Source organism: Vidua chalybeata, chromosome 1, assembly GCF_026979565.1.
Source record: "Vidua chalybeata isolate OUT-0048 chromosome 1, bVidCha1 merged haplotype, whole genome shotgun sequence".
Classification (NCBI taxonomy): domain Eukaryota; kingdom Metazoa; phylum Chordata; class Aves; order Passeriformes; family Viduidae; genus Vidua; species Vidua chalybeata.
Genome location: NC_071530.1, coordinates 8,214,850 through 8,242,372, shown reverse-complemented (window position 1 = coordinate 8,242,372; position 27,523 = coordinate 8,214,850). Strand labels below are relative to the sequence as shown.

At 39.5% G+C, this 27,523-nt stretch overlaps 1 protein-coding gene across 5 annotated transcripts in view; it reads right to left on the bottom strand.

Annotated features, from left to right (window-relative positions):
• Positions 1-27,523, bottom strand: part of RBM33 (RNA binding motif protein 33) — a 102,418-nt gene that overhangs the window by 24,808 nt on the left and 50,087 nt on the right. For 4 of the 5 annotated variants that reach the window (XM_053967297.1, XM_053967304.1, XM_053967319.1 and 1 more), the window contains exons 11-15: positions 19,781-19,940; positions 18,541-18,872; positions 17,824-18,066; positions 16,738-17,025; positions 8,742-9,377 (exon numbers count right to left, since the gene is read on the bottom strand). In XM_053967297.1, coding sequence (XP_053823272.1) covers positions 8,742-9,377; positions 16,738-17,025; positions 17,824-18,066; positions 18,541-18,872; positions 19,781-19,940 — 1,659 coding nt within the window. Of the gene's footprint in view, positions 1-3,819; positions 4,351-8,741; positions 9,378-16,737; positions 17,026-17,823; positions 18,067-18,540; positions 18,873-19,780; positions 19,941-27,523 lie in introns of those variants that run through there. The other variant, XM_053967327.1, reaches the window with a different exon arrangement.

The window sequence follows — 27,523 nt, the reverse complement described above, 5'->3', positions numbered from 1 at the left end:
TAAATTAATTTCTGTACTCGTGACAGACATTTGATACTCCGCACTGAGAGGACAGATAACATTGTCAGGATACACAGAAGGACAGTGGTGCAGTGTCCCAGGGCAGCCTCTTATGAATTCTCCTTTCGATAAGGCCATACTTCACTGTCATTGGCACTGTTAGTGATCTTGCAGCCCACAGACCTCACTGCACAGGTTTCTATTAACTACCACAATGCTGTGTCTATCCATGTAATCTTTGTAAAGCTAATTCAAAATCATCCAATAGCAAAGGGATGCGCATGCTGGATAAGGGAATAAATAAACTCTGGTTATTTGAGTAAAAATAACACAGAGAAGCAAAATGTTGTCAGCTTTTCTGAGGTGCATTACAACTCAAATTCTCTGTAGCACGATGAAGACTTAAATCTTGTAGGGAAATCTCAGTCCAAAACAGTACTGTGATTGATTTCTTGTAAGAAAGGAGAAACCCCTCATCTGCTACCAGTTTAAGTCAATATTTCTAGAAATTAGTACCTTTAAAGTATCACAGTAGTTGGGGGAGGAAAACATCCTTTTGGTTATTAAATTCATCTTTACTTGCAGGACAAGAGAAATGACTATTCCTGAGCTATATAGGTTTGCATAGGTAAACCTGTATTTTACTGATACTGCAACTGACTGTAGTAAAACAGACATCTACAAAGACAGCTGTGATTCCCACATAACAAAGAGAAAGAAATGCAAGGCAAAACCCACACAGAACAACAGTGACTTTCATCTAATATATAGGAGTACTTTTTCACTATAATTATCAGGAACAGGTATTAGAAGCAAACCCCTAATAATGAGCTATTTCTCTTTGACTGGTGCTCCAAATGCTTTACCACTTTGATACAGCTGGCTGACAGACTGGGGACCTGGGAATAGGAAGCCTAATCACTTGCCAAATATCCCACAACCAAGTGACATGACCAAGCACTGCTTCTGAACAGTTGACGATCTGTTTTCAATCTGTCAAATGCCAATGAGAGACACCTGGAGACCTTTTTTTTTCCAGGCATTCTAGGACCTTTAAAAGGATTTTTTTTTTTTTTTTTAAGAATAGCAGTAGTTAAGAAAACTGCTCTCCCACCAGGCTAGAAAATGCCACTCTATCAATAGACAGCTCATCATTAACAACTGGTTTAAGACATATTAATGAGCTAGTTTTGACTCAAAGTACACACAGCAATGAGCTACATCAGACTACAAAAGTAATGAAAGAGCCACATCATTCCCAGTTCACACCAGAGAAAAAAAGACACTTCTGATGCTGGTCAGTGATTCAGTTATTTTTCCCAGCCTAAAATTTTTGTATAGGCCAAACCTGACCCAAGCAAGAGCACCCAGACTAAGCAATAAATAAATATAATGCAGAAATAGTTCCCTTCCTGTGATAAAAAGACACTGCTACACTGCTTCAGTGAGCCATGATGCGATGAGCATCTTCTGTGCCTAATGGTGTATGAAAAGCCCGAACAGGAAGAAGAAAACACCTTGCAGGAAAAGCAGCTAATTCCATTTAATCCCATGTACTAACACAATTCTTAACTGAAGGATCTCCTCATCCTCCTGAAAGGAGAACTAAGGCATGGAGAAGAACTGGCCAAAGAGAGTCTCAGCCATATCCATGCTGCATGAAGTTTCATTGGGAGTGACAAAAGCACAGCTTGAATCATGTTGAATCAGTGTTGAATCACAACTACATGGTTTTTAAACCACCTACCCGCTCATTATGAAAAAAATAATAAAAACTGCATGTCAAACTTAGAGCAAAATTAAGGTTCTGGAATGGACATGTCTAATACTCTCAGAAATACCTTCAGTTTTATGTATCCTCTGCAGATATATAATGTAGATAAACAATGTTTTAAGCAAAATTTCCTGGTTCACTTTTCAGCCGCCAATCTGAGAGGTTTTTGAAAAGGGAATTTTAGGAGAGACTGGACATGCAGAGAAAGACCAAGAGAAAAAGCTCCTGCTGGAAAATATCAGCGATACAAAACTTGTGATGGCCCAAAGCTCCAAGAGGAGCACTTCCCAGCTGGACACCAGCTATGGCACAGAAGGCCAGTACTGGATAGCAGAAACCTGTACAACTAGAGCTTCGCTTCTTGTGCCATGTCTGGCCTTTCTACTTTCTAGTTCATGTTCCTTGAAGCTTAAAACTACTGGCAAATCAAATCCCTCGTCTCCTGCCTGAAGCTCCTGCTAAGTCTTAATAAAGACAACCCCCACTCCCTCCTACCCCAAACACTCCCGACTCAAGAGCTAAACCTCTGCACTAAAGGCCTATTCCAAGTGGTCCAACTTCTCAGCAGAGGGATGTGACTTCTCAAAATATTAAACTCTACAACTCTGCAAGCTTGCCTCCCAAGTTAAGAGACTGCATTTTCATATGAAATCTGACTTTCTCTTTGTAAAGCACTTTAGTGGTGTCACAGCTATCTTTAGCAGGAAACTGGGCTCCAAGATACTCTGTAACACCAAGATCCTACACACAGGAATTCCACACTGTAACATTTACCATGGAAGAGAAACTCTCCTTTGAGACTTAACAAGAGTGACAAGCAACAAATGCTCTGCTTTCTGGGTGCTCAGGGGCAAGCTGCACTCTTCTTCAACATGCAATTTAAAAGTCTCCTGAGGAAAATGAGAAACCTGTTCTGCAGTCTTCAGCAGAAAATACTTTAGATCCATGTTATCCATAGCAAAGTCAGATTCAATTTAGGTAAATATCTCTTCCCCCTTTCACACATTTTATGAGAAGCTCATAAAACATATTATCTGTGTCTGGTTTGGCTGTTACCTTAATTCTCACTTTCTAAGTGTGCCCACACATGTCCCTCTATTTCCTTCTCCCAGTAATCAAATATGTCCTAAAGAGTACAGCACAGCCCACCTCCTGACCCCAATTCATGAAATAAGAGACTCTGTCTCTACAGGGACCATCTTCACTGGAGGTCTGTGAGGACACAGTTTATTACCCATTTTCAAATGCTCCTGCCATGGGCAGGGACACCCACCACTAGACCAGGCTGCTCAAAGCCCTGCCCAATCTGGCCTTCAAAGCTTCCAGGATGGGGCATCCACAGCTTCTCTGGGGACCCTGTTCCAGTTCCTCACCATGCTCACAGGAAAAAATTTCTTCCTAATATACAATATAAATCAACCATGCTTCAGTGTGAAGTCATTCCCCTTGTCCTTATCACTCCATGCCCTTGTAACTGTCCCTCTTCAGCTCTCTTGTAAGCCCCTTTGGGAAGGTTTTGTAAAGTCTCCTTGGAGCCTTCTCTTCTCCAGGCAGAACAGCCCCAACCTTCTCAGCCTGTCTTCAGAGGGGAGGTGCTCCAGTCCCTGCAGTCCCCTTACCAACTTTGTGGCTTCCTCTGGACACATATCAACAGTTTCATACAATCAAGAAATTAATGTCCACTTGTGAAACATTTTCAGAGTGAAATCTTGCAGGCTATGGCAGGCAGAGTCCTTCTTCAACAGCACTGACATTAATGCTGCTTCAGAGGTCTTGCTCATTTTGCCATGGTACCTGGGCACTCAGATTGGCTCCTGCAGCTCCCCCAGCCCACTCCCAGGTGGGCACTATCCATGCCTCCTTCAAACTGTGGGATACAAATAAACACCAAATCATTCTCCCATTTCTTAAAAAGTTATGACCGTACAGGGAAGGAGTTCTTTTGTCAAGGGTTGGGGAAAGGGCTTCATGAACTTCCCACACAAATGCCACAATTCTTAGTGTTTGCAATTCCTGACATATTTAGATGAAAGGCGCTTAAGAGCTTTCAAGTCAAATATTTTTAATTAAACTTGAACACATACATGCAAGTAGAAACAAGTACAAACATTAAGCAAAGTTGGTTGATAAGGTTACATTATCAAACAAGAATCATCTCAATCAGAATTATTTTCCATATTTAGAACTTCATATTCATCTCAGACTTCCCAGTTGCTTGAAATACGACTGAAGTTGTCTATCTTCCATTTCCATCTTGTTTTTGCAATCCAAGGACATTTTTTTGTGACAGGCTTTTCAAACAGAAGGACTTGTCAGCTCTTTTTTCAAGCTTTTCATATGAAGCATTTCAGGTTTTCAGGAATTAGGATCACTTACAAGATACTGCTTGTAATGCAATAGGGAACACCAAGATTTTAATGTATTTTTATCTATATATGTATTTATGAAAAAACCCTCATTGTGCAGCCTTCCACAGAGACAAAGATTGGTGTGCTCTTGGTGCAGCATAAGAACCCGCATTTTCAGGCCTTTGGGACAGACACACAGCTCTCTGAGCATGGCAGGACATTTTCTGGCTAAGAGAGAAATCATCCAACAACAACATAAGATGACAATAATACAGATATTGTAAGATATTGTAATTTACCACAGAACCTCCAACTAAACAGAAAACATGTTCAGCATGTATTTCACGTGATCTTTATCTAAGATTATAGCTGGTACAAACCTGTTCTTCCAGGATTAAAACAACTCTGAATATATTGACTTAAGGAATTAAATTACATTTGGTACTAGAACTCTTAACAGACAGATTGATGACAGAGAGCCCAAACAGCACCACAAACAGCCAAGGTGTTAAAAAACATGACTCATCAAGAGAGAATGAAAGATATTAGAGCTCAGAAACAGTTAAGATATCTTTAAAAGGAGAAAGAAATTCTTCCCCATCTCTCTTCAACTATAATACAAATAGTCAGAAATTCAAAATTATAGCAAGAAAATGTGATTTGGTCACTCAGAAAATTCTCCTAAATATACACATTTGACACTGGAATAGATGACCTGGGAAATCTGCAATAATGAGATCTCGGAAAAAGGCTGGACACATCTGTCAGGAATACTACAGAGTTCACAGAATCACAGAAACACAGAATAATGAGGTTGGAAGAGACCCCTAAGATCATCAAGTCCAACCTATGCCCTAACACTTCAACTAGACTATAACACCAAGTGCCATGTCCAGTCTTTTTTTAAACACATCCAGAGGTGGTGATTCAACCACCGCCCTGGGAAGACTATTCCAGTACTTTATTATTCTTTTGGTGAAAATTTTTTTCCTAATATCCAACCTATACCTTCCCTGATGTAGCTTGTTCATAGTTCACGTGCCCTTTCAAGACAAATTAGTTCAACAGTCTTTTCACCCTTATTTTCTATATTTTTATGATCATATTTTCAAGTGATTGATTAGGGTGTTTCTTTCCTACACTCTCACTGACTTTATACTTACAAGTAACTTTAGGATTGACTTCAGGCTCCTCAGCAAGCCCAGCAAGTCTCAGATGCTTTATTAGTCAAATTTACAAGTATGACTACTCAGTGAATACACTGAGCTCTTGTATCTGAAAAGGACAGCTCTGAGGAAATGCCACAAAAACAAAGCACACTGGACTCATAAAATATATTGCCTCCTTGGAAAAAATAAAACCAGGAACAAAACCAAAAACAAAGCAACAACAAAAAAAAAAAACCCTACCAAAAACCCCTAAAACCCACTCCCCTTCCCCCCCAAAAAACCCAATCCAAAACCAAATCAGCAACAAAAAAAAAAAAATCTAAGTCCATGTGCTAAACACTGCCTAATTTTCCAGGAACATAACATTTAAAGGAGTAATTAAAATGGAAAACTATTCACTTTACTGCCATTCCTGCATAAATTGTATGTATATTAGAAAGGGATGGGCAAAGTATTGGGGGGGAGGTGAAGGGTGGGATTTATTTAAAAAATAAAAAAGCATCAACAGACAAAATCATTACTGACAGTACCTAATGTGTCACCTTGATACACAGACTTAGTCTGACACACTGGAAATGCTGAATCATTTTCTACTTTCATTTTCCTGAAGAACAAGAAGTCATAAATTAAGGCATATTATGTATTAGGAAAACTGAACAAGTTAAAATATTCTTGGAATTTACATGGTAATTCTTAAAATTCCAAAAGCAAAATCTTCTCACAAAATAATATTGTGGAAACATATTAAAGACCATTTTGTTTTCTAAGGACCCAAGGGATATTTCTACCTGCAGGTCAGAGATCTTCAGTAGCACTGCTGTGCTCAGCCACACAAACAGACAAAAGCTCAGTCTGATAAAGACACTGCCCTCAGGAAAAGAAGCCATTCTCCTCTGACAATATCTGTACTCCACAGTTCTCACCAACACACCACACTGCTTAAATGTTACACAAAAAACAGCAGCAGCAACACCAAACCACCGAATCCTGGTTCTACAGATGGCCCTACTGAATTAATCACAGTCCTTGGGACCAGGTTCTGGTCTAGAGAGAGTTAGTACAGCTCTGGGCTGGAGCAGCTCCTTCAGCTGAGAGCTCCCCAGCAGTGCTGAGCAACAGGAGAGACTTGCCAGGCCTTGAACCCAGTAAGCTTCAAGAGGGAACCTGCATTCTGTCTGATCATGAGCCATCCCACTTGTACAAATGTATTCAAAACATCTCTGCACAAAAGAGCCCAGGAAAGGAGAAGAGTACAAGGAATTAGATAGAGAGCAAGGGCAGGGATGCTTAGCTGCAGGACCAAGCCAGTGCATATAGGTAAGAGATACCAGCAACACTTTGGCCAAAGGCAAGGAGTAAGAGGAAGCACTATTACATGCTAAGGAGAATGGCTAGGGAAAATGAGATTTGGCTTTTGCTTTATATTTAGTGCTCAGGCAGAGGTAGTGAAAACAAAATAAGCATGTGGCAGGACTAAAGCAGTGGAAACTATGTATGATCTCCAATCGTGGTAGTATTTGGAGCCCAAGCACCTTTTAATTCTTCTTTTAAATTCTGTCAAAAATGGACTAGAAGATTGTCTGCCCTGCTGCTCCATTTATATTTTCTTCCTTGTATGGTCAAACAAAATCACAGATTCAGCTTGTCAATAACTGATTAAAAATTCATCAACTATCTTGATCAGTGTTAACAGCTAATTGCAATGCTTGCTTTCACTCTCCCACAGCTGGAAGGAAACTTAAAAAGTCCACGGCAACATGAAAACAGTGACAAAAGCTACACATAAAGAACCTGCTTCACCTTGCTGAAACCTCAGTATCTGAAAGTTAAGGAGGAGAGAGTAAATCTGCTTCTGTACACAATTAAAGAGGAGCTACACATGCATTTAATTAAGCTAATTGCTCTTGCTTACCATGACACTTATCTGAAACTAATCATTAATGGTCTTCTGAAACAGAGCACTGTGATAAAAACAATTTCATTGTGAATGCTGCTGTGGGCACTGATAACTATTTGTTAGGAGGAGCTGTATACAGTTGTGACTGGCATTGTTTTGTTTCATCACATAATAAAAGAAGCTGTGCATGACTGCTTTATTCAATTATACATGAATCACAAACCTGTCATACCTCTTGCAGGCCACTGGGATTCCTGCAGACATACTTTTTATATATAAATATTTTTAGCTCAACAGAATTAATTTCTTTCTAAAGTACAGTTTCCTGTACTTTATTCTTCTGTACTTAAGTTACCATGTCTGAGGAATTAGAACTGACAACAACCTGATGTGCAGGATGTCTATGTAGTCAATAATGCCCTGTACGTTAATATTTGGAAAGACCATACAGTCATTATGCAATTCACAGTTCTGAGTGCAATTAGGTTTTATGAACTGTAGAAAAACGTTCATAAAAAGTAGTTACAACTTCGGCATTTCAACATCCTCCACATTACTACAGAGTAAAGCCTAGCCTCCAAGGCCTTCTTCAGTCCCTGTTACACACTGTTGTGTTTTCCCTATAAAATTCTCAAATAAATTAAAAGCATTCTTCCAGAAAAAACACCTTCAATGTGCTGCTACCTTACATCATTCTTTCCTCCTCAGCATAAACCCAAGGACAGACTTCAAACACTGACAACATGATCTCTATGTCCCCTCATCTTAGTTTCTTTAGAGCCCTAACAAATTAACTTGTCTTTTCATTAAGACAGAAGAAATTTGGTCGAGTGACTTTCTCACCAAAACCCCAGATTTTCAATAGGCACACTGTCCTCAAGACCATCATTGTGAGTCTTCCACACCAGTGCTCAAGGGACACACTGCAGATAAAAGACCCCTCATCAAGAGATAAGGAAATCTCATTTAGATGCAGAAGTGAAATGGTAACATTTTAAACTCAGCCTGTAACAGAAAACACCCCCCCCTCCAACACACTGCTTTAATTAATTTCATAACATGCTTCCTAAGAAAATAAAACCATCTTCCACTGAGTAGAAACCATACTAAGACCAAAAACTGCACACAACTAAATTAGGTGGCCTCACTTACCAAATAAGCAGGTCCTTTTTAACTAAACCTTAATTAAATACAGTCACCTAAATTCATTTCCTCTGAGCAATTATCAGACCTATCACCCTTAAGCAAAAGGAGCTCAACTGAGCAGTCTTTCAGATTTCAGACTCCAAGTTACAACTTAAAAGAAAGGAGTATTTCAATATTATTTCACTGGTAACTGCCTGGCAGTAAAGCATTACAGGAAACACTAAGTGTTTAATAACCGCTAATAAATTACATTTCTGAAAATATAATATATAGACTATTAGGTATGCTAAACCTGTTACTTCCCTCACCAGCTCAGGCCCATTTTTTATTTCGGGATTACACAGAGTCAAACACATAGAAACAAACCACGAGGAGACACAGAGATGAGATGAGCCTTGTAAACTTACCCCTCCTGACAACTTAATCACCCTGACTTTGCTGCCGACATGGGGCCCATCACTAGCACTGTTTGTCCGCTGCATCACAGTCCTTTTCACCCCCGGCTTCTGCTCCTGGGGCCTGGCGGGGACCGAGGCCACTCGAGCCGCCTGTGCCGTGGGCAGCGCTGCTGCAGCAGGTTTGCTCTGTAACACTTTCTGGGGTGCCTGAGGCTGACTCGCAGGAATTGTTCTAGTTTGCCTCAGCTGCTTCACTGGCTTCATCTGCTGTCCTTGGTACTGGCCGTCCCCTGCGCCCTGGGGGAAATCTGTGGGTTTGGGGTGGATGTTTGCAACTACCGCGTCTTGCTTCCTAACAAGGAGTCTGTTTTTCACGTTGTGCCTGGTCTGCAAGCCGGAGTGGGGTATGTAGGGGCTGCCGTTGGTGGGGAACTCGGAGGAGTCCTCCTCGTGCTGCACGTAGGACTGCTGGGAGCAAGGCTGCTGCTGCTGCTGCTGTGCAAGTCTCTCCAGCAACTCTCTCTTCCTGGCCCCAGCCTGCTGCTGCCGTCTCAGCTCCTTCTGCTTCAGGATCTCCTCTCTCAGGCGCTTCTGCTCTTCTATCTTCAAACGATACAACCGAGTTTCTTCATCTTCGTCTGGGTACTACAAAGGAAAAAACAAATGAATTTATAAAATTCTAAACAGATGCCCAGCTCGGTCAAAACAACACAAAATTGTTTCAGATGTAGAGCTTTTTATATTTTCCCTGATACCAAAGCAAAGCTATTGGCGAAGTGCATCTGCTGCTAAGGTTTATTTGCTATTCATTACAGACAAACAGCTCAAATCTGGTTTAGAACTTAGATATACTACTTCCTAGACAGAAAAGCTTTAATACCACTTGAGAAATCTGATCAGAATAATAATAATAAAATAATAAAAAAAGTTTTACAAATTGGAATTAATTTAAAAGTTTCCAAAACCAATTAAACTATTAATATAATTCAAGATATCAAAATATGTTTCAAATAGAAGGTAACAATACAGAGGCAACCCACTGTCACATAGGTTTTATCTTGCTCTTTTCTGACAAAGTAACAAAAGGTAGGGTGGTAAATGACCTGAAAGGCCCTGATTAGAACTATTGATTTTTCTCACAGAATTTTAAGCCTGATCTCAAACTCATTTGTCACACAATAATTGGTTATAATGAACAGCACAAGTCAATCTCTCTGACCTTGAACTCATGCACTCTCTTCAGAATCAAAATGTTGCCAAATGCAGTGTTGGAATATTAATGGTATATAGAGAATGCCTTTAATATTCCAGCCCTGGGCCTCTCTGAAAGTACTACACACCATCAAATAACCTTCCTAAAGAGTCTTCAACTCTGGAAGAACGGGTTCTTATGAAAAGCTGTATAAAAATGGACAAGAGTCAAGGAAATGCAGATTCTCATCATCCTGGAAAAGAAATCAAATGGCTCTTGCAATAAAATCACATATATTTTTCAGAATTTGGAAGCATACTTCTTTATTATATTCTCTCTTTTTAACCATTTTAAATATTTAAGTTAGACTTATAGAAAATGCTTACAAATGGTAATGAGCACAACATTCTACTCAAGATGCAGCAATCACTCCTAACAACAGCCTCTCCAAGTAACCATACTTTGTATGCTGGTAAATTAATTCATAAAGAGTGCTAAAATATTTCTCAAAAACTGGGAATCTGTGATGAATCTTCATATGTCTTGCAGCAACTGGGTGCAAACTGTTTTTGACACAACTGCCATTTTTTGAATATATGTGACCCAAATGTGTGACTTGAAGGCTTGGGGTCTTTTTAATATTCAAGTGCTTTCAATCCTAGTGCACCCTAGAATCCTCCCCAACCCAAGAAAAAACCCACCAAAACAGATTCAGCCATAATGTTGGTTCATGGATGTGAAAGCCCAGCAGGGTCAGAGCTGCACTCACAGCACCCAGATGCACAAATCCTGAATGCTTGTTTCCTTCAGCTGTAGCTGCTTCTTCCCTGAGCAAGTATTGACAGGGATTATTCTCACAGTTACTAAAATCAGCTCATTGTCCCAAATTAAAAGTCCAATTACAAGCATCTAATTAGCAGTCTAATTAGAAGCCAAAACAATAGCTAAATAAGAGTAACCAATTTGCATTTTTAAAATTTGCATTTATTTTTTAAGTATGGGTTGTAGTTCAGGGATGAGGTCTAACACAGTTCTAACAGTTCTTTACATGAGAATGCTACATCCACCCTGAAGTTCTTATCTTTATACTTTGTGGAACATGATGGTAGTGATTAATAATCACTGTGACAACTAAATTAGAGATTTGTGTTGATAGATGGTACAGAAACATACTTCTACAGGAGGAAACCCAGATATTTCATCTTGTATTGACTACTGGAGATGCTGGATTGTAGCAAAAAAATAGAATTTTATCCTTATGAAATACAGGGAAAGATTAAGACCCTTAAAAATAGTTTGCAAAGGATGAGAAACGTGTAAGCTCCAGCTAGGAGGAGGATGTGCTGTTATGCAGATCCTGATGCAATTAATAAAATGTTCAGTCATTTTCAGAGAAACTAAGTATCCCAATTACTACAATTGTTCAGAGGGAAAACTTGTTTCACTTAACTTAATGAATTCGTTTATTCACCTGCTTTGGTTTAGAACATAATATTCTACAATGTATCTAAACAAAGCTGATGGATGCCATGAGCCAATACCAAGTTTACTTGTGGAGGCAGTCCTGTAATTTTTTTTTTCCCTTATGCTCAGTTGGAACATTGCAGCATGAGTCTTAAGGAGACCACCACTTCTACCAGTGCCCTTTATTAAGAGGGATTTGCCTGCTCATTTTATCACCTAATAAGTTCTGAAGACCTTGGGAGACAGAGATCGCAATGTGGCAGGCTCAGAACACCAACTCAAAGGTTGCACACAGCAGCACAGAGATGTGTGCTTTGCAGCACACAAATGAGTCCTGCCAGCAGACAAGGAATGAACATCCCAAGGGACTCTGACTAATACATCCCTGCAACAGCCCTTGGACAGATACACTGATTCCAACTATCCCAGAATTAAACACAAAGATGACTGATATAAACTAGACGTGAACTCTGTTTTTCTATGCAGTTCAAAGAATGCTTAGTAGAATATTCAGGCAACTTGATCTCAAATATAATCTGAAACTTTCCTTTCTGAACTAAACTCAGGAAATTAGTAATGATCCTTGGAAGTCAATCCCTTCTTAAAAGTTAAAATCATCAAGAGCCCCGAGGTTATATGACAACTGCAGATCAGTCTGTTAACAGAATAGAGGTAGACCTAAATCCTTAAAAAGCAAGGTACTACTACTGTTAAATTCTAAACAAAATGCCCCCACAGCTAGAGGAAGATAATATAAAGACCCTGTGATGATTAACAAAGTATCTCCATTAGAAGTCAGCTTTAACTCAACTTAGTTGTACAATGGCCCAACAGATTGAGAAGGACAGCAAACTCCTTATCAGGATGAAAACAGGGGCAGTTAAATCCCCTTCTCCTCAGCACTTAGAGCACCTTATATACACCATCCTAGAGAGTGAGGGTATGTATGTGATGTATAGTACATATCAGTGACCAACAGTATGTAATAAGGACATTCAGCACAGGAACTGGCAAGACAGGGTCAAGATGAACACAGGACACTATGCCTATTGCTAATGACTTCCATCCCATTAGTTTAATAAGCCCAGTATAGATTTCTCCAACAAACAACAGCACTGCCAAGGAAAAAAAGAAAAAGGCAAGGAAAGCAAGCATTTTGCCTACAGAATCAAGTGGGAGAAAGTACAGATCCTTTGAAGTTCAAACCACTGTAATTTTCACATCCCATGTCTGGAAGCAACATTATCTGTAGGTGAAAAAGCAGAAAAACGTGGAGCAGGCTTTTCCCTGGATAAACTATTAAGCTTCACGTGCTTTGGGTAGAAAACTCCCCAACATGAAGAAAAGGTACACTGCACATGTATATGGCTCCTCCTTTTACAGGAGGCTGCAAAGTACAAAAGGTCAGACATGCACTTGGTTTTGTAGGGGTGGCTTGTTTCTGCCAGGTTTTGAGTTTGTTTTCTTTTTTTAAGGGAAATTTTCATCCATCTTTGAACAGCTATAACACAATGCATTTCACTGAGGTTTGAAGGCAGACTGAGCCTTAGCTGCAGGTTTTTCTTCTCCCTCAAGATCCAAGGCAGTTTTGATGGAAAGCACCAAAAGAAAACATTACAGGCTGCTTTCCTGAATCTACGTGAAGAGCACCAGCAAGAGAAGCAGCAGTTTCACATCCTTCTTCTGGGGAACCTAGAATGGTACTCTTGACTTAGGAAAAGACACCAAGGACACACTCTAAATCAAATTATTAAACTTTCTACTGAAATTTAAGTCTACTGCCAGTATCTTGCTTTTCATGTAGTGAATTAAAAAGAAATAAACCCACACCTTTCCAGAAGTCTGCAGGATTAATTGCCAATTAATAGAACTAAATGCTGAGTCATAAGAACCAGACAATGTTCTGGTTGGCTCCCAAGGAACAAAAAAGGAATCATGCAACCAGGATCATTTATGTGTCTCAGCAAAATGGGTGCAAGAACAGAGCAGTCAAAATGGTTTGATCTGTGGCATAAACACAAATCTATTCAGCAGGCTTGTCTTTATTTTTTTAAGCTATAACATAAAAACATAAGAAGCCAGAATAATTTGTCTAAAAATTCATGTCAATTGTTTGCAAAAGGCACAGCCAGATCCAAATTGCATCATTTGGCTGCCTGTGTTCAAAACTACAAAATATCTGAATTAAAGGCTACCTATGTATACACACTGTACATTTCACATTGCTGGTAACATCAGCTCCTGAGCCCGAGGAAGGTGTGAGACACCCTACAAAGCAGATGTGATGTACATCTTGGACAAACAGGGAGACAGTGAAGAACAAGGTTACAAGTTACTCCAAAGAGCACACTGCCCTCTTGCTAATTTCCAACTGGAAACAAAAACTGTGATGAGACTCTTCTAAGCACAAGACAGGAGGCACCATTACAAAAATTTGGAAGACAAGTTATTTAAACAGGAGAAAATGCTACCATTTTTCAGGTAGTTCATAACTAAAAAGATGAAAATATTCAGATACATTTGATCTAGTAATTTAGTGCAGCAACTCTTTTCCATATTGCAAGCCTTGTTAGAAAAGACAGCAATGTAAAATCCAACAAAATTCACAATTTACTGGATTTGGAAGAACAGAATACAAAGGTTTTCTTTCAGTACATCAAGGACATTATCCCCAGTGTAAGTACTAACATCAATACAACAATGACTATGCGGTGCTCTACTGATTTCCCTCCTGTTCTGAGCTCCAATATCCATTTCTCCTAAAGACACATCACCTTTCTCCATTCTCCCTCTTCTTTAAACTCAAAAATGCTTAATTCTGCCTTAATTCCTGTAATCCTAAACTGACTTCAACAGGAGCAGAATTAGGCCCAGATCAACCAGACTTTCCTATTACAATGACAAAATGCTAAGGATATACAATTTAAATCCTGGAGAGTAAAAGCTATTCTGAACAGGCATTTAAGGTCAGTATTTTGCAGCCTCACAGGAACAGGAACACAAGCATTCCATTAACATACAGTTTTTAATCTTCTATTCACTCACATTGCAAACCTTTCAAATATCTATATTTAGGGTGAGCAAAACCTCTAATAGCCAATATTGCTATTTTTTTGGTGCTCCCTGAATGATAGGCCACTCATAAATACAGCCACTGACTCTTTAGGAAGAAAGATGCAAAGAAAAGTCTTAATTTTCCAGTTGAAGACACTTGGAAAATAACCTGCCCAATTCAGTTATGTACCACACAGCTAGAAAAGGTGACAGAACTTAACTCTTTCTCATCGTCATCGAAAGCAAAAGAACAGGATGAAGTCAGCTAATAACAAGAAAAACATACAAAAAAGACTGTAAAACATTATAATCTGCCTAAGGAGAGATATGTAATAACCTACATTACAAAAAACAGTGAAGAAAACAATTAAATGCTTGCAAATGAGCATTTTTAGTGCAGCATTCACATCTGTAAGAGTGACAATAAGCAGCAGCAGTGAACAAGAGCACTGCAGTGGCACAGCAGAAATGGGACAACAGCTACTACACTGCTTGCAGCACCAGGCTCTGTTCCAGGTGTGCTTTGCAAGGACAAGGTTCTCCTAATGCCTGCCAAATATAACCACAAGGGCTTTACTAGGAGACTTCATTTGTTCCAAGACAACTCTGGTATTTTATCCTGCTTTGCAAAAACTTGCATAAAATAGGTATCATAATTTTTTCAATGACAGTTTTGACTGAGAGAAATAAAAAGAAAGTTTTATTTGTTATACACCAAGAACTCACACTGGTAAGATTAGTTGGTCTGATAACCACAGACTAGAGTATGTTTAAAATGTAAAATGGAGACAACAAGATGACTGCTTTGGGGTTGTTTGTTTAGTTTTCTATTTAATTAAAATAATTTTTTAAAATTTTCAACTTTTTCTAAATAGTGCCAGAGATACTTTGGAACCAATGCCTTAATTTTCATATGACTACAGAATTACTTCAAGATTTAGCTAGGGAGGCCTGTGGCTGATTTTTCAAGACTTACCTTACTAATGGCCTGAAAGGAAAGGCTTCTCTATGAGGCACTGGATTATGCATTTTCTGTGACTGAGATTATTCCAAGAGACTGAATCGAGGGGAAAGAGATTACTTAAATATTTTTTCCAAAAAAGGTGAAAATCAAAAGCTAAAAAAAGGAATTTTTTTCATTTCCATTGAAATGCAAGTGCACAAGAGGTCAAACACTGATGGCTTTAGGTTTCTTTTGTGCCTCATTTATGGAAATTAGTTATGACCATCCCTAATTCAAGAACAAGATGAAAAGCTAATCATGAGCAGCTTAAAAGGAAGACAGCATTATCACAATTAAAGCTTTCAATGGTTGTTGAAGAAAACCTGGTCCTTGAGACAAGATTCATAGTTAACTATAACCATGAAGATTTACAGTTCTTCACAGAATAGCCTGACAAAGCACACAGGGTGCATTTAGCCATCATGCTCAGGACATAAAGAGCACCATCAGTCCAATCCCACCCACTTTCTCAAAGTAACAGAGCTCATGGAGAGTCTTCTCTAGCTTCCAGGAGATCTGTGCAGGGAAATGGTCATCTCTTCACACGACACGATCCAGTGGAGCTGAAAACACTGGCGTTTGATTTTTTCAATTGTGCAGAATACCAGCAGAGCAAACAGCACGACTTTCACCAAAATGGAAAACTTAAAAGCATCTCCTCTTTTCCCTTACATGAAAAGGTTTCATAAAAAAAGAGATTTTCTTTTGCAAGAGCAAGAGCAAGAAGCTCCAAGGACAACATAGCTATGATCTCCTGCATGAATGCTCAAGGCCTAGTAGAGACTGAACAGCCTAAAGGAAAACAGCATGAGGAAGACAGCTCTCCAAATAGCCTTCTTTTTTCCTTTAAGCCACACAGCATCATACAAAACAACAGAGAAGAGGCTTTCACACTTAGAAGAATATGATCACCTGAAATTATAATTTCCAAAGATAAAAATGGGCAAAGTAAGTATTTTAGAGACTTGTATGACTGATCACCTTTACTCAAATTCTGCCTTTTCCTAGTAGAAATGACAACTCCTCCTGCAAAACAAATTCATCACAGCCTTGCCAACCTTCCAAACCTTTTTATGTCAATGGAGACTATTTCTGCTGTTGCAATAAAAGAGAAAAGTGCAATTCAGAAGGGAGGCCTCTAGTGGCACCAAAAAATATTTGATGGATAATACATTAAGTGTGCTTTCAGTTAATCAATCAGACGAGAAAAGTTTTTTAAAGGTGGGAGTTTTGTTTCTTGTTGTTTGGTTTTTGGTCTTTTGTTTGACCAAAAAAAAAAAAAAATCCCTTACCTCTGGTTCAGATTTTCCTTCTGGCTTTGCCTGGCCCACTGGAGTGATTGCTTTAGCTTTCATCTCAGGCCTTCCCTGGGAGTTGCCACCAGCAGTGCCAGACTTGGTGGCAGACATGGTGCTGGTGATGGGTTTGACCTGAGCAGCTGGGGTGGAGCTGCGCCGGCTGTTGCTCATGTCCATGGCGTGGGATGGGGCTATCGGCAGCTCGCGCAAGTTGCTGTTCCTGGGGGCAGCCGACTGCAGCTGCTGATTGGAACGCTTGACAATATTCTGTGATGGGGTACTCTGAAAAGAAGAAAGGAAAAGAATTGCTGACTTCCACCACAAACCAGGCTGAAGTGATTTTGGTTTCACATTTTCCTGATTTAGTTCAGTTTGGGAAAACAAGCTTTATGAAGAGGCACAATATTTTTAATGTCAGAAAAAAAAAACCAAACAGAAATGAGAACATTTTAATAACCTTTTTTTCTAATTAAAAGCAAAATTTAATCTTACTTGTTTAACACTATTCTCAAAAACTGGATTCACTGTGTTATTTCCTTTCCTAATCAAAGCAATTATGCTAAACTATAGTTATATTGTCTTGAGCACTGCTCCAGGCTGTTGTCCTACCCAACCTACAAAGCAGCAGAATAGGCTGCATTGGAGAAAACTCTCAAGACAGGAGAGGCATTATCTGAACCAGAAAACTGATCAGCAGTGGTACAGAGAGGCCTTCAAATCAAAAGAGTGGCACAGAACTGGGCTCTCGCACAACCACAGACCACCAGCAGTTGTAAAGCCTTATAAAGCAAACCTATCTTTCACAACCCCTTCAATGCTAGTTCTTGAGCAACTGAAACATCTCCTATTGGACCCAAATCAAAAAGAACACTGAAGACCAGAGAAGAAAAGAAAGATATACATGGTATTTTCTAATGTGGATTATAAAATTATCAAGGCAGAAAATGAGCAAGAAATGGTAAAAGGAGGGGAAAGAGCAGGAAGGGAATAAATAGAACTGAAAACCCACACTGGTGAGTTTTGAAACCTGTGCTTACATGCCTGCTACTCATGCAGGACACGGATGTATGTGGTACTTACATGCCTTGGCTTCATTGGACCCTGTCGTGGCTGACACTGCATCCTGTTGTTATTTGGCTGCTGCTGTGTGGCTTGCATGTGAGGCCTGAACTGTGGCTGGTTCATGGGCATCAGGGGCTGTGGAGGCCCTTGGAGATGGTGATGCTGCTGCTGCTGCTGGTGATGGTGCTGCTGTTGCTGCTGGTGATGCTGCTGATGAGGTTGAGGTTGTGGCTGAGGCTGTAATGGAGGATGCATGGGACCCTTCACATGAAAAAAAAGTATTTTAGTTTCAAGGTAATAAACTCCAGAAAAGCAGCTCCAGCCTCTCAAGTCTGTAGAACTTTAAGCAGCTATGAACCAGGTTACACTAAAATCATACAGAGGAAAGAACAGACCAACCAAAGCAGTGTATGGTCATTCTACTCTTAAACCTGTGTAAGGCAACAGCTGAATTAAAAAAAAAACAAAAAAAGATGAATTCAAGGGTTCCTGTCCTCTACCCGGTTTTCTATTGCACATCCCCAGAGCGCTGCCCCGCTCCCTGCCCCGCTGCTGCCGCGCCCGGGCGGAGCCCGCTGCCGGCAGAGGGCGCTGCCGCCCCGCGCTGCCCCGAGCGAGGCCGGGGCACGGCAGCGGGGAAGGTCCAGCGCTCTCCCGGCACAGCCGTGATGGCGCTGCGGGGCCATCCCCTCGGACCCGCAATGCTTCGGCTGCGTTACTCCCCCAGCCCTGTACCTGCATGCTGGGCTGCGTGTGCGGGGACAGGAAGGGCTGTCCGGGCGCCTGCAGGAACTGCTGCCGCGGGGGGATGAAGGGCCGCGGGGCGGCAGAGCCCGGCTGGTTGAAGTGCAGGATCCCCACCGGGCCCTGCGGCTGCATGCTGGGCCGCACCGGCCGCTCCCGGGGGTACACCGGCTGCTGTCCCTGCTGGTTAAAGGCGGGCCCGGGCGGGCTGAACGGCATCGGGCTCTGCGTGGGAACGGGATGGGCGCTGTTAAGCAGCGGGGGAGGCGGTGGCGGTGGGGGGCTGCGCTGCTCAAACAAGGGATGACCTGGGAACCTCGGATCTGCGGGAATGAGAGAATTGATTCAATTACAACCGTCCTTATTCTGAAATAAATAATAAATATTCTGAACCGTCCTTATTCTGAAATAAACATATTTCAGAAACATAGAGCTATAGTCTGTTTTGGAAAGTAACCTGAAATTTGCAGAATGCAAAACTCTGTGGGATGTTTTAATTATAAGAGCTACCCTCAAGGTATTGTTACTCTTGTTCCTGTCACTTGTGTATAAAAGGAATTGATCCTTGAAAGTCCAGCATAACTGGTACTCTGCTGGAATGAGCAATACCTTTTGGAAATTCTACTTTAATAAAATCAATGAAGGATTCCAGTGATTATAGTTTAAGAACTCAAAGCATTGACACCATTTGCTGACCAGTATTTAGCACATTTTTACATACTGTACATGTGTAAAATATTTACAAAATTATATATATACACACATTACATATATGTGGTATAAACACGCACTTACCTTCTGTTTTCTTTGCTAGGCTGTATCATTTTATCTAACCTTAAGAAATTTCTTACACTACACACACAATCCAGGCAGTTTAAAGAGTTACAAGAAGAAACTCAAGTGTATGGAGAGTACTTGTTATCCAAATTATAACAAAGTGCAGCAACTTCATTGCAACAATCACTTAGGCATTAATTTTGTGTCTATATAAATATCCAGATTCAAGGCAGTTACAGGTGAAGACATTTTTAAAAAGTAAAAATCCACATCAAAAGAAGCAAAAATATACTAGACAACCAGAATTTCTGGTATGTACCAGCCTGACTACATCAGATGGGATCTTCCAGCCTTCAGGTTCTTCTGAACACCTCATATTGTGGGATACACAGTCACAGTGCAGTCACTTTACGATAGGTGGCTGTTAATTGTTAATGGGATTGAAAATGCTCACCTGCTAAGAAGAAAGGATCTCTGTCCTGAGGAGGTGGAGGAGGGAGTGGTGGAGGTGGTGGGGGTGGCCCTCTCCACTGGTCCTGGATTGGCAGCCTCGGGGCTTGGGAGAAGTTGGTAGGAACTGGTCCAGGTGTATGCTGCTGGAAGTCTGGAGGGCCCTATTTAATGAGGCAGAATTAAAATTAAGGCTACCATATAGAAATTTATGTATTGTCTGCTATAACTTTTTTCTCTCAAAAATACAATTACTATATGAATTATCTCCTATCACCTGTACAAACCAACAGCCTTTACTGAGTCATTCCTTCACAATGGAAGATATATTAAACCCAAGTACAGTATCTTGAAATGAATTCACAATGTTTTAATAATCACTAGCACCACAGGAATGCCATTTCTTCTCAAGCTTATTGAAATCCATGCAATTATTGACCTTCTTTCCCATTAATCCAAAAAAATCTGTATGTCTACTTTAGAAGACATTCCTGACATTTATCTTCATAAACCATACCATTCTTCATTGTCAATTTAGCACAATGTAAGCTACAGAAAGGAGCAGCTTTACTTAAAAAAAAAAAGGGGGAGGAAGGACAATTTATGACATCCAGAAAATTAAAGAAGTCATCTTTCTAAAAGAATTAAGAGGAGAGTAACATTTCTGGTTATTCACAGTTTAGCATCTGAACCATTTTAAGAAAGAGCACAACATTTTCTTTCTTCCAGTAAGGCACTGGATATTTTTCTTTTTTTAATGCCTTTGCATATTGCAGGAAGCAGTATGTTAATACAAAACCAGAACTCTGCAGAAGACACATTTAATTGAATAATTCACACTAGAATTTTTTTTATATCAAAAGTTGACAAAATACATTGGCAACCTCTGATAATACAGAGTAAGCTTTGCTTCACATAAATTATATTTTCAACCATTTCCTTATTGTGTGAGTAAATCAAGTAAGTAATGAAAATAATCTGTGAACAACCTTGCTTTCTATAAAGATTCTGAAATCAGTGGTTGGGATCAGTTCTGTCTACATGTGATGCTCACCTTGAAGCTTAAAACTTGCATTGCTGAACACAAGCTTTTCAAAACAGATTCCAGACCAAAAGTTCCCTGCTAGACTGAAGCATTGTCATCAGGAAAGGACCAAACAACTAAGCTGCAGTAGCTTATCTTTTATCACTTGTGTTGCCCTCACCAAGGGTATGCACAGTCTCACCCTATCATATTTGTACTGTACAAAGACTGGAATTTTAGGATAAGAATTTCTCACACAGCAAGAATGGCCCTGGAGCATACTCAAAATCAAAGCAGCACAAGACAGAGCTGCTTTACAGACTTCTAGCAGCACAATACAACTGGGATTGGCAAGGCCCAAATAAGTAGATGAGAAGCATCAAGGATCAGATCCATTATTAAATTATTAGATCATTATTAAATCTTCCTGAAACACCTGAATGGGGATATGTGAGATATCAAGACCTCTTATTTGGGACCAAGACTACTTATGACTACTTATTTTATGTCCTTATACAGCCATCAACTGTAAATACATTATCATTCCTAGAGATTAAAGGGTCTATATCCCCTTGCCAGTGCTTCCAGTCAGCCAGTCTCCTGTGGGTATTTCATTTAGTGAAAAGACATTATATTACACTCAAGCATGACAGTCCTCATAACATACACACTGTTTGTAGGAGGAGCTCTACACTTCTGCAAATGAACAGTCACAACACACAATATTCCTGCCACCTTGGAACTGACTACTGCCTTTGAATTTCACAGTCTGTCTGCAAACAACAGCAGCTGGAGCAAGATGGAGCTGTTTGGGATGGAAAAAAAGTGACATTTATTTGTTCCATAAAACCCTTTTCAGGTTCAGCTGAAGAAGGATGTTGAACTGCTTTGCCCTTCCCTCGTGTTGAGCAGGACAGCACTGGCTGCCTGCCAAAAGATCAACTGAACACAAACCTTGAGGACTCTGACCCTTCACTCCCAAAGTACACCTCCAGCAGCACTGCACATAGGAGTTGCCAGAGCTACTTTCCAAAAAAGGTTAGATGCATTCCCTCATCTCAGAAGCTCTGGTGACAAAAGCCTATTTCTCAAAGTATTGCTCTTACAGCAATCCCAGGGAATACACAGCCCTTCCACATGCTGCACGTCCTTGAGGGAGGCACCCAGCTGACCAACTCATTTTTAGCTATTTAGTTATTACTTTACCAGTGGATAATGCATAAGGCCATTGCAACAGGAGCATGGGAGAACCCAGTTCAACAGAGCACTTGCACACAAGATGGTTTTAACCCTGCATCTGATTTACAGCACATAGTCCACGTGCTCATCTTGCATCTCGGGATAGAGCATCGTCTTGACAACCTTTTTTCCCCATTTTCAGAGCGCTTGACTCACAAGTTCTCAAGTTCCTCATAGTTTTCCCTAGACATACGCCTACACATATCTTAGTCATTTGTAAAATAGCCAGCAAAAAACAAATTACGTGGAAACTTACTGAAACCTGGGCTAATAAATCTTAAGTGTCACATATCTGCCACCCGAGCTGAAGAACTGGCAGCAGCAATGATCTGTCTGGGCTTGGTTCCAAGCACCAAATGGCAGGGCAGATCATGGTCTCCTCTACCTGCTTCTTCCAAACTCGATGTATTCTGCCCTGGTTTAGGTAACAGATCCTTATCAGTCTCTCCTCTCACTCCCAGACTTCAGTTTTAGTGCTAGGCTGAAAGGCAACAGGCTTAGGTTACAAACTAAGCAGCATCTCTGCTTCTCAACCACATTTGTAACCTGGTCTCAAGCATCTCCTTCAGTATTAATTCCTGGCCAAATTGCCCAATTTGCCTTTTTGTTCTCCTGGTCCTGCTCACTCCTTCAGATACATTCTCTCATCCCCATCATGTCTTTCACTCTGGCCACTGGTTCCTAATCCCAGCATGGCCCCAGCTTCCCAGCTTCCAGACTCCAAGCTGGTGGTCTTGTGTTGTGGCAGCTGGTCAAGAGCTCCTACTTGCCCAACTCAGCCCCTAATTTTCTTGCCTGTACACTTACACCAGGCCATCTCCCCTCTTTTGCCTGCCAGGGAAGCAGCAGGCACAGGTTGAAAAAAATCCAGTATATTTATTTTAAATGAACAATTCTTTGTACCAACCTGCCAACCTGTACCCTTCATTATTATGCCCAGATTTGTCTCCTCCCAAGGCAGCCCTGAATTGCAAATGCATGGAAAGTCCTGTTGAATTTCACACAGCCCTTATGTAATGAAACATCCTCAGTGCAGCCAAACTCAATTTTCTTCCTTGGAAACTGAGCAATAATAAAACATTTCTAAATAACTCACTTGGGCACAAAATATTTTTCCACCTTTTCGCCTTTGGAATGAAAGTGTATTTGGAAAATTTCAACCAAAAGGATTCAAAATGAGACCAGCAACCAGCACAACATCTTAGTTTAGGCCACCAAAGTCTGTTAGTATTACACACACTGAGAACAGCTATATTTGCCATCATAAAGAAACAAACCTTTATGACATAAGCTTTAGGTAAGGTTTAGAACTGAGTAATACAAGGTAATTTTAAGTCTAAGAAAGCTCACACTTAAAAAATTATAGTTTATTTGAAAAAAAAAACCAAACCCAAAAAACCATGAACCAATAACCAGTAAGACATTTTACTGTTAAAAATAAGAGTAATGCTGATTTCAAGTTCCCTGTGATCTTCAGTACCAAAGGTGTCCATCCATCTTAAGAAGCAAAACATTTAATGTCCTCTAAATATCTGCACTGAGTTAACACAAAATAACAGGTATCCAGCTGTTATCCAAAATCTGGTGTCAAAAAATCCCAACAAATGCTCACTAAGATACATTAAGAATTTTTTTCTCTAGTTAGCAGTGTATGTCATTTAAGTACATGCTACAACACAAGTTTGGCTCAAAATAACTCTTAAAACAGTCCAAGAAAGAACAAGAAGGAAATATCTGAAGTTTGGAATTCTTCCTATTGGCCTCTCTTTTTTCTGTCCCTAGTAGTGAAGAACTGTGGGATTTTTTTCCACTTTTTAAGATTCTGGATTCACTAACAAATATCTACTTATTTGATTGCTGAGCAAATTTTATCTTTGTGTCTGACATTTTGAAAAACTACTAAATTATGACTGATCACATTTCTTGGCTGATAACCAAAGGCCAATCATGCAAAATTAATTGCAAAGACATTTGTTATTTGCTGAAAAACGAATTACTAATGTTTGCTTCTAAAAAAAAAAATTAGGTTGATTTTTTCCTTTCTTACAATCATGACAGACTGACCTCCACTTCTTTCCTAAACCAGCTTTGCTTCTATATCCCTAAAGATAAAAACTTCTGCCCTAAATAACAGTATAAACAGGGAGGGGGAAGCTTGTATTTTCATATCTTACATTGCTGAGATTTTTCTTCTGAAAAAGCTCCCAGGATAATTCCAACAGGAATTCAGTTGTGCAACTGATTCACATCACACACTACATGTGAAACTAAAACTCTAACGTTCAACTACTTCCAGACACACATTAACTCTTTTTTAAAAGAAAACACATAAGCTATGGTGGGTATTTTTCTAATTATGAGGTCTTTGTCTATTATTCTGAAATGAACTACTTTTTTCCAATTCCATAGAAACACAACAATATTACCACTTCAGCTTTTACTTATGTCAAATTCTAACTGTCCTAAAACCAGTACAAATTAATATAACAGTTCTCCATTGCTTAAAGCTTTTGAGGGTGGGCTTGTTTTTTTGGTGGTTTTTTTTTTTTTTTGTGGGTTTTTTTTTTTTTGTTTGTTTGGTTTTTTTTGTGTTTAACAGTAGTTAAACTACAATTTTAGTAGTGGATTATTTTACCATTAATGTTAAACTCTACATTCAGCAAGTATTTGTTGCTAATAACCCCCAAGTGCCCCCTGGTATTTGGTGGAAAAGACAACTCAGAGCTATTTAACTTCAAAAATTAATGAAGAGCAGGTGCAAAAGCCAGGTTTCATAATGGTCTATTTCTGATAAAATAAGCATACTGTAACATAGATGCATAATAAATCTTTATATGCACAGTAGTTACTCCCATTTTTCATGGTTTTGCTATCCGGACAGTTTCAGATTACACCCAACTATTCAGTACACACATCAGCTAAGAGTCCCTGCAAAAAACATTTTAACTATTTTAACATTTTAACTATTACTTCACCATTATTAAATCTTTCAGGAAACTTCCTTACTCAGTGTTCAGAACACTTATTTTTAAGCTAACAGGTTCCAACCTAACAAAAGAAAATGGAAAATTCATGTGATCAGCCACGGCTCCAAGGTTCTACATCTGAGTGCAACACTGGGGCCAACTCTAACACTGAGGGAAAGGACAAAAATTTATGTGCCTTCCCAGTGAGATCCCACAAGGCTGGTTCACACTCATACAGAAATGGTTACCATGACAGCTACCAAATGTCCATAGGAATGACCCAGCAGATGTCTGTATCTTTTCCTGTTTTTAAGGAAAGCTCTGAACTCCATAATTTAATTTATCCTTGTGCAATTTTATTTTGAAAATTCAAGAAGAAAAAAAGGTGGTACATAAGAATACAAGACCTGAGGTCTAGAAGGAAATTACATTGGAAATAGGATTCTGTGTAGATTTCTTAAGAGAATACTAACACAGACATTTCAGAAATAGTTCAAAGGAGAAGATAACACCACAAGTGAAGTGCTACTGACAGGTATTTTGTCCTAAATCTTTGATTTTCTGATGTTTACTCTTACCAAAAAACATACCTACTCTTCCTCCCACACACACCATAATTTACTGCACTTCAGACTGACATTTTTATACAGTTCTGAATAACTGCAGGTTGTATAATTTCCCCTTTTACTACTTTCAATTATTCAGTATAGCTAAGGCATAACCTACACCTCATCAATCACTTTTGGAAGAAAAAAAAGGCAATGCCAGCTTGTGTCTACAATTCATTAGAGTTGTGAATAGCTCATTGAACATGACTTTCACACACTCATGCAATCCCACCTTCTGAAAGAACACGAGATAAGGTTACTTTAATCCTTTCAAAGAACTGCACTATTTTGCCTTCCTTTTATCCCTTTAAATATCCTTCCTAGTTAAGAAATTAACATTTTCTCTCATACAATTCTTACACAAATTGTACTTTTACTTTTCTGCATCTCTTGTTAATTACATGATGTTATCTCCAATAATCTATTCATGAAGCACAGATAACTTTGGTTACCAATAAAAGGGAAAACTTAGCATAAATTGCTTAGCACAAAGTTAATCTTATAAAGCAAGGAATAAAGAGGATCTAACAGCTATTATATGATTTATCAGCTTCTCTAAAAGGGTCACTCCACTTTCTTCATGAGACTAATTAAATACCTTAACAATGTCATTGAAACGTCATGAATCTTTCAATAAAATACACCCTGCCTGTACAACATGTTTTCATTTATTAATCTCACTTAAAATGCAAAGAGCTAGGAGAACCCCACTGACAGTTAAGCAGGGCCACTCAGTTAATTCTTCTTATATGGTTTAAATGCAAAGAATAATGACCACTATAAGCTATGACAATTAAAACTATAGCCATCTGTCACAAGATGTTAATCCTCTTATTTCAGCAGCTCCCAGACTTTTCGAAAAGCTTTCCTAAACTGCCTACCTTCTGTGCAAGAAACTGACTTTTCATCCTCTTGTGTAGGAAACCCTGCTCATATATCTTGGATATGTTTCAAAAATTTCCAAGTAGAAATATGTATCCGTATCTTCCAAGAAATATGGGTCTTCAAGTTTCACAGTACTTTCTTTTAGTTTGCACAGCATACAGAAAGGAATGACTCATGGAAATTTTTTATTATAAAATTAATTTTGATACTTTTTGAATATAGTTTCAATGATTCAGTATTGTTCTTCTTATGTCTATGACAATTATGTAAGTCCATCAAGGTGAACTAAAGCCTAGCAAGCACCATGGTTTTCTCAAAAGATTTTGGATAAGATCACCTAATATTAAAGACACACCTTGAATTCATACCAGTCATGGACAAAGAAGTTCAGAGTGCCCAAAAAGTCCAGACAACAGTTTTATCTTACCTATATATGAGTCTTTTCAAAGTTACTTGAATATATTTTCTGAGGGGAAAACGTATGGAGATAGCCAAGCATTTGCTCAAGTCTGTGGACTGCACAGATCCTGGCACTGCAGGCAGACTGAGTCAGAGAGAATGGGTTGATATTCTCAACTGAGCTGAAAGTAATTTTTAATATTAAAATGTACTACACAACTGGGACAAGCTCCTCTCTGACACTACACAACTCCAAGAGATAAGAAAGAGTGTTGGGAGGCTTAGGCAGAAGTCCACATAATCTGTAGGAGAAATCACCAATGCCCTACTTCCCTGTTTAGGGTTTCAAAGTAGAATTCGGCCAACATGGTAAACCAGTACAAGCAAGGAGAGAAAGGCATGGAATCCCGTTATTTAAACCAACTCGTGATCAAATAGCTAAAATAAGTAACAGGCAACGCAGACAGGGATGGGTATTCCCAGCAGACTGACAATCCCTAACAGTTCAGGAGACTAAAGCTAAAATTTAGAATTATTGTATACTAAAAGTGTCCCTTTTCAGCAAGTTTCAGGGCATCCCTGCAATACATCCAGCAGGAACAGATTCATGTTGCACATGGAGACAA